Genomic DNA, 8,428 nt, shown 5'->3' on the forward strand with positions numbered 1-8,428 from the left:
GTGTGCGGTTGCTGGGGGTCATGGCCTGCAACCCAGGCATGTACCCTGACTGGGAATCGAACCTGCAACACTAAATAAGTAAAATATTATTAAAAAATAAAATTCTCTTCTCTTCAGTTTTATTCTTTATGTAGTTATGTCTCCTTTCATGTAAATACATTTAGAAAGGAAAAGAAGCATTTCTTTTACAGATACCTGGTGCCTGAATTGTTGGTCCCCAGAGTAGGCTAGGTGAATTGGAACCCTAATAATAACATGTTTTATATTTTCTTAGAATGAGGAAATGTGTACTCAGGCTGTTTTTTATCTTCTTTATCATCTCTCTGTGTCTATTCCAAGAAATTTTTACATGACTCTGTCTTTGTGTTCTTTAGAGTTTAACAACTCTTTTCTGGACTCACTGGGTTCTGATGAGGACTCTGGAAATGAGGATGTTTTAGATATGGAGTACACAGAAGCCGAAGCTGAGGAGCTGAAGAGAAATGCTGAGGTAAGTGGCATTTTATTCCCTGAGTGACCCTGGGCAGACCGTCAGTATTGCTCCTGCTCTTCACCTTCACAGGCTCCACTGTCAGTTTCCATTGCCGTCATTTCTGCCCCTGTGGCAGTCATCAAGTGGCCTTCGCTTTCTCTTGTCCTTTGCTCTCCATTTCTTTCAAGATTCAAAACAAAAATGAAACAAAAGCAGAAATACACCCTGACCACCTTACATGCAGTTAGGAATGATAACCGAGCAATGCGGCTCTCCAGGTCATATGTATATTGAATTATCTTTAGTTCTACCAAAACTATAAAATCTGTTGAATCGAAGGTGTTAACTAGAATGCATTGGAATCTTTTATCTTTCTTTTTCTGCAAATAATTGCTTTTTTTCCATTTTCCAATTTTTTAATAGTTTTAATTACCCAGGATCCCATTGTCCTAACAAAAACTATAGCTAGCATTTTACCATATTCTTTTGCCATTTTATACCCCTGAGTGTGCTTTTTAAAAGCCATCGTTTAAGTACAGTTTTTATTCTGCTTGTTAAAGACTAGGTCTTTATAAGCATTTTATTTTTAAAGAATTTATTTACTTATTTTTAGAGAGAGAGGACAAGAAACATCGATGTGACAGAGAAACATCTATGGGTTGCCTCTTACACACTCCCAAACAACTGGGGACCTGGCCCATAACCCAGGCATGTTCCCTGCCTGGAAATCGAACTGGTGACGTTTCAGTTTGTGGGACAACACCCAACCCACTGAGCCACACCAGTCAGGGCTGCACAGTTTATTTTTAATGGCTGTGCTATATTCCCTTAAATGAATATACTATTTATTTTATTTTTAACTAACATTGAGCATTTTAAGTTGTTTCTGTTTTTTCACTATAATAAATCATACATTGAGGGACTGTGTAAGGTTGTAATGTTTCCTATGTTTAGGACTTTTCTTTAAATCTCCACAAGTAAATTACTGTATCAAAGTTTATGAATATTTTGATGGTTTCTGGTTTATATATAACTGAATTTGTGTCCAAAATTGTGCCTAATAGTGCTGCCTCAGTGTAGGAGTACCTCTTTTTCAGTTTTGCTTTATTTTTCTAACAATATTTTAATAGAATTTTTAAAAATATTTCAAATGTAAATATTTACCCATAATCCCTACAGCAACACACCAACTCTTCATTTTTTTTCTGTTTTTCAGTGCTTAACCGTTAACATACTTACTTGTATAGATCTGTGGTTATTTTGTGCATTTATGTGGGTTTGAAAAACAAGTTAATATGTTGGTGGCCCATAGGATCTTTTTGCTTTATTTATTTATTTATTTCTCTCTCTTTTTTTAAGGTTTTATTTATTTTCAAAGAGAGGGGAAGAGAAGGAGAAAGAGAGGGAGAGAAACATCAGTGAGTGGTTTCCTCTCACGTGGCCCCCACTGGGGACCACCCAGGCATGTGCCCTGACTGGGAATCGAACCAGTGACCCCTTGGTTCGCAGCCTGAGCTCGATCCACTGAGCTACACCAGCCAGGGCTCATAGGATCTTTTAAAATAACTGAATAATATTGTATTGAGTTGTTACACCACTAACTTAACTATTATTGGGCCTATTTTTAGTTCCAACTTTTTGTTATTAAAGATAATGCTACAGTAAGTAATTTTGTACATGTACTCTTTTCTTCTTTCAAATTATTTTTTTAGGATGCATTCTTAGTTGGGAGTAGAATTTATTGAATCTGACTATACCCGCACTAAAATGTAGCCATGTCAGCTTGGATAATAAATTTAAATTTAATGTCTTGCTTTTATTCAAATGAGTAGTTAAAAATCATGCCCACTTCTGTTTTCCAGACAGGAAATCTTCCTCATTCCTATCGGCTCATCAGTGTTGTCAGCCACATTGGTAGCACTTCTTCTTCAGGTAAATGGACAGAATGATTTCAGCATTTTATAAATGAAGTAGCCAGCATTTACTCCTTGTTAGGCAGCTCTGTGCCTGACTTTGGGAGGTGTAAGTTGAATGCATCAAATCTTTTGTCAAAAAGTTGTCCTGGTGTGGTATATTCCTCCCTTAAATGTTTGTACTTGTTTTTTTAATGGTTTATAGAAATTGGGAGGAGGGGGGTAAAGTAGGTGGTGTGGCTATTTCTCTAAAACTTTCTGTATCTGAGAAAAATTCAAAAAATTAAAAACCTTAATTTTAAGATTTTATTTTTTTCAGGTCATTACATTAGTGATGTGTATGACATTAAGAAGCAGGCGTGGTTTACTTACAATGACCTAGAGGTATCTAAAATCCAAGAGGCTTCCGTGCAGAGTGATCGGGATCGAAGCGGTTACATCTTCTTTTATATGCACAAGTAAGAAACTTTTCCAGATCTGCAGCCATGGGCTAAAAATTACCCAACTCTTTTTTCTTTCTTTAAGACTCAAATGTTCCCATCACTTAATTGGTTGATAATTTTGGTTTTGTTATCTTTGCTTAGGGCTCATGTCTTATTTCTGTATAAGTCCAGAATATTTTCTTTCTTAGCTCAGCATTAATGACTCATCACACCGTAGCACCTAGGTATGGAACTTGAGACTTCTTTATTTGATAGAAGCTATCTTCTGGTTGTATCAGCTAGAAAATCTGAGTTAGCTGATGGAAGCTACGTAACATTTTTATGAAAGCTGACTCTTGCCAGCGTCCTCCCTCCTGTTGTTCTCAGAAATCAGCACTTTGGGTTAAGATGGTTACCAGATAAGTGAGCTGCTTACCTAATAATAATTAGGCACCAAATGGGATTATGCATACTTTATCAGTATGTACTTTCTTTCTATTTTTTGGCTTTGCTCACTGAATACTCATTTTTTGTTTGTTTTATTTTAAGGGAGATCTTTGATGAGCTGCTGGAAACAGAAAAGAACTCTCAGGCACTCAGCATGGAGGCAGGGAAGACCGCTCGTCAGGCCTCGTGAAGAGCAGACTCCGGGGTTGGCAGTGCGCACCGCGTACGCTCCCTTGCTGTCACCCACCTCACCCTCCCTCTGCCTGAGGGGAGCTTGGAACTCTGCCTGATGCGGGAGCAACAAACAGCTCAGGGCCAAACCAGGAGATGAAAATTGCAATTTTGTGGAATGCACCATGCTAATTGTTTTATGGAAACTTTGGTCTCACCTCTATAGCTGACTATCCTCTATTTCTCCTACAAAAGTAGCACTTCCTTTTGTCTTCAAAATATATGTTGTAAATATATATATATATATATGTGTATATATATGTACATACACACATATATGAGGAACGAATGGAGCCTTAAAAGAGTTACGATGAGCCACCAGAGTATTCCTGCTCAAAATTAGTAGCACAGCAGTTTGGAAAGACAGGAAGTTGTCAAAGAGTCCATTCACCTAAGAAATGTGTGAAGGTATACATATCAGTTAGCATTTAGCTTTTATGTTCTTTGAGTAGTTTCACTCAAGTCTGTAGTCTTTCATGTGTGTTCTTATTAGTGAAGTTCACTGGAAAACCAGCTCTCCATGTTACACTAAGGACAGTTTGTCCTTCTTGCAAAGGAGGGGCATTTCTGCCACCTGACTTGGGGGCTTTTTTAAAACAATTAATTCATGGATTTGTAATGCTTTTGCTGTTTACATGCAGTCCCAAGAAATGGATTGTTGGTGCTTGGAATGTGTTAAGATCCCACATTTGGTATTAATTGTACACTTTGTATTTTCTTTAAAGAGGTTTCTTCACAGAGTGTGTTCATTGTATATCATCTATATTATTATGGTGGTGAAGATAGAATCTTTGATTTTTCTTCTGTGTCATTCTTTTATGGAGCAAGCATTATCCTAACAGTTCAACCAAAACTTTCAGAGGTAGGAAAATAATTGGGACACCCCAGCAAAGATACTTAGGGATGAAGAATGCTAGCATCTCCATCTCAAACAGAGAGGTCAAGAGGTGTATTCTTGTGTTAAAGCTAAAACTCTGGACCACTAAAGCTAAAAGCCGTACTAGGAGTGTGAAGTAAGTACATGAGCTATCAGATGAAGCTTGAACATTTAACCATTTGCCGTCTGTCTGGCTTTGCCCTTAAAACAGGCTGGGAATTGAAATGTGATGGGTTTAGGTAATCACAAAAACTAACACACAGAAATGGTGCATAATACATTTTACCTTCCTGTTCAGGTGCTTCGTGTTGGTGTTCTTTGGGAGTGCAACATGACCCGCTACGTTAGTCACTCGGCTGACTTCAGCCGCTTGATTAAGCAACTTGTGAAACCATGTAAAACTTGGAGAGTAGAATTCTGTCCAAAAAATAATTTTGTGAGCCCAGGGATCATTAGGACCATAGTTAACTAGAGCAGACTGAAACCTTCAATATCTCTTTTTTTTCTCTTGCTTTTATTGTAAACAAGATTACTCTCCCATTCTTAATATGGGCAAAACCATGTCTGGTTTCCAAGGAGAAAAAATACTTTAAAGTTTATTATCACAGAAGATGCAACATCTTTTCTGGAAAATTGCCTTAGAGCTCCAGCCCCAACTCTTGAAACTTGGATGTGTTCAGACATAGTAACCGCTTCTAACATTTCGAATCTTTGAATTGTAAATGGCCCCAGCACTTTGCTTAACTGCTAGTAAAAACTTCGCCTACTATCATCTACTTAGATACTGCTCTGGTGAATGTTCCGGTGGTAGGATATGCAGGAGTAGTATAGAGCAGAGGGAAATACTTGTTTTAAAAACTAGCTTTTTCCACTGGGGAGCCATTTTCTTTTTCCTTGAAAATAGCTGGTTTTCTCATACAAGTGAAGTGGTAATCAAATTCTTTAGCTATTTGTTACTTCCCTGTGTCTGTATTTGAGATTTTGAGAAGTGCTATTTTAAAAAAAGGTGGAGGAATTATTTGAAGTGAGAGAGGGGTGCATTAGGGCTTAAAAAAATAGAAATAACACCGTAAGCCTAGATGGTCCATGAAGTACCCTCATTGACTTGCTTTTCCTAGCTTGCATGTGGTGTACGGTTTAGAAGCACTCTTGGCTCAGAAACCTCATTTGATTTGGTCTTCATGTCTTGGGCAGGGCTTAGTTGAGTGAATACAGGTTCCTGGGGTAGATGAGTTATCTCACTGAATTTTCCTTGATAGCTGTTCATGGTTCTGGCCTGGTCAATCTTTCTCTCTTCGCTCCTTTATTACCCCTTTTACAAAGTTACTTTCGTATTTTGGTTTAGTGAAGGATTAATGACTACAGATGGAGATTTTTGTCTGGACCATGTTAATTTTTTTTAAGCTCACTGTGTATTTAAAAATTGTAAGTAGATAATATTTTTTGTGCAGTATGATCAATTTGCTCAGAATCAGGAGGTGGTGCATTTGGTATGTTGGGCCAGGAAGGTACACAGTGCCGCGGCCCCAGGTCGCCTGCACAGTGACTGCCTTTCCTGTTGAGTGTACCACATGTGGCTACGTAACGTAAAGGACATTAAATTGGAACTTGACAGCACTTGGTTCTGCACACAACTGATCTTAATTGGGATTTTCTTTGTTTTTTTTTAGGGAAAATTAAACTAAACTTCAAACTTGTTGATTCTTATTGGCTAATGTTACTACAGAGAACTGGAAAGTTGCACGTGGCCAGATGCTCTCTCTCTCTCTCATCACTTTGGTAGCTGTGGCTGTAATGTAAGCCTGTGAGAAGATGGGCTCTGTTTTTTGGGCAATATATTTATGTGTGTGTGCACACTCCTACATTTTGTTTCCGCAAGATAGGAAAGAAGCAAATCCATGACTTGTGCTATTTATATTTTTATTCCTAAAGCCGTTTGTTTACTTGCCACGGTCTGTTAGTTAAGAAGTAGGCAGCAACACTTACACATCAGCTAACTCGGGGAGGCAGCATTAGACTGCACGTTTCTTTCTCTGATCTAGTGTGAAATTCTTCCGAAAGAGAAGCTTTATGAATTAAAACCTCAGCAAGTGAATTCATGACTTACCCTTCCATACTGCAGCTAGCATTAAGTAACTATATAACCACGGCTACAGGTGTAGTTGCTAATGAAGGTTATCTGAATACACCTAAATTAAAGACATTCTTTGTAGTGTCTCAAATAGTTGAGCATTATGAGTGTAGAGAGAGCATAGGGGGATGGGGTAGAAACGTACAGAAAGACGGTAGTTTATAAACTTATTTGTGATCTGAAAAGAGATTATATTAGAACAAAAACATTACCCTTCTGGCTCCTTCTTCTCTGTCTGGTGAAATGACACAGTGGATGCTCTTAGTCACCCAAACTTTTTTTTTTGGCACCCTATTTGATTTAATACCAACCCCCTGAGGTAGTGTTTTGTATTACAATGGGGAAACAGCTAGATTTCCAGTCACATGTGCATCTTGTATATATGCAGAGACTTTTAGAAAAATCAACAGCAACCCAAGACCAGTTGCAGGTCACATAGAACAGATGTCCCCCAGAGCAGATGGCCTTTCCTCCTCCCGTCTTGCTTTCCACTGAGTAATGCTCTCTCTAGATGTACAAGAACCAGATTCCTGCCCTCTGACATCTAACACGTGACTTCAAAATTCTAATGTCTTTATTGATAGGTCTTATTAGCATCTGAAAAAAAAGTTTTAGTTGGGAAACTAGAGTTTGTTCGGCCTGGAGAGTTTTGTGACAGAATCCTTTGGCCGTGTCTCACCTCAGTCCTTGACCCCCTCATGGCACGCTTTGATTGCTAGACCTCAGGCAGTCTCTTTGGTTGTATCGTATTTAAAAATGATGAGTAAATTTTCTTTTCCATGTGTGCTATGCATCTGAGATTTTGCAGTTTTAATTAGAAAGTGTGCCAGTATGAATATAAGCAATCGATTTGGGTAACATTGGACTTTTCTTAAAGTACAGAGGTCCGAAGCATAGGCATGTACACTGGTGTAAGGATAGAGTGGGTGGAGGGTCCGGATCAGGACCCACGTTCTATGGTCACGTGCCAAAACAAAGGCAAGCAAACGGCCGAACTGGCCTTTCAAGCACGAGGACGCAGAGTGTGGTCGCGTGTGCTCGCACGCACCCCTGGTCCCAGGTTTCCCTCCCTCTGACCGCTCTGGCCTGCTAGCGCCGGTTTGTGCGAAGGAAAGGAAAGCAGAAGTAAGCCTCCTACACTCGGCCTGACTGAGCCACGACCAGGCTTGCTGGCAGCTTTGGCCACATGATCTGTGAGGTGATTTTCTTTGCGTTGAACGACTTCTGGTTCTAATTCTTTATGTTTTGTTTTGTACGGAGCAGCACTTTATCTGTGTTTTAGCAGAACTGTTCCTCTTTATCCTTTACGGTTTTTCCTTGTTTTGATTTCCTTTTTAAATTATGCATAGAGTTTTTTTGTGTGTGTGTGAAATTAAAGCCTTTATTAACCTTGTGTTGGTTTGACTTATTTCTAGAAAGGACATTCTGGCAGGCACTTAACGATAGTTGTTGAAGTTGTGGAAATCACCTGCTGGTGGCCTCAGATGGACTTGGGCATCACTGTTAAGCCCTAAAGGAAATGGGGTGGCCATCCAACGCACACCCGGAGTCAGCACCAAATTCCGGCTGTTTCCATCCAAGGAGCCAGTGAGGCTTTGCAGAGACTCTGGATAACTAAACCCAGTGTCGTCCTTCACTGTTCCCTTCCTTTGCCTTATTAAGAGCACTAAAGGGGGTGACACAGCATTTTCACGTCATGCTTGCCTTTAGGCCACCAGCTTGGCCCCAGTGGATATGCTGCTGTCACTGAGGACTGGCGAGTGAGTATTATGGAACCTCCTAAGGCCATCTCTTGGGCCATTCAGCTCTTTCAAAGAAGAGATCCCCTTTAACTTACCACCCAAGGAAGGCAGTGAGGAAAGTAAAAGGAAGAACCATCACTCTGGGAAAAGGTGTAAAACTGCAAATATACTTCAGCCCAGGGGAGACTCCTTG

At 39.5% G+C, this 8,428-nt stretch overlaps 1 protein-coding gene across 3 annotated transcripts in view; it reads left to right on the forward strand.

Annotated features, from left to right (window-relative positions):
• The window catches only part of USP37 (ubiquitin specific peptidase 37), an 85,769-nt gene extending 77,368 nt beyond the window's left edge, over positions 1-8,401 (forward strand). For all 3 annotated transcript variants that reach the window (XM_045854320.1, XM_045854328.1, XM_045854313.1), the window contains 4 exons: positions 375-490; positions 2,335-2,404; positions 2,705-2,843; positions 3,357-8,401. In XM_045854320.1, the coding sequence (XP_045710276.1) occupies positions 375-490; positions 2,335-2,404; positions 2,705-2,843; positions 3,357-3,444 (413 nt within the window). In that variant the 3' untranslated portion in view covers positions 3,445-8,401. The remainder of the gene's footprint in view (positions 1-374; positions 491-2,334; positions 2,405-2,704; positions 2,844-3,356) is intronic.
• Positions 8,402-8,428: the final 27 nt, after the last annotated feature.

This window comes from Phyllostomus hastatus, unplaced genomic scaffold (assembly GCF_019186645.2).
Source record: "Phyllostomus hastatus isolate PE091 unplaced genomic scaffold, TTU_PhHast_1.1 phas_contig_137, whole genome shotgun sequence".
In the NCBI taxonomy this organism is placed as follows: domain Eukaryota; kingdom Metazoa; phylum Chordata; class Mammalia; order Chiroptera; family Phyllostomidae; genus Phyllostomus; species Phyllostomus hastatus.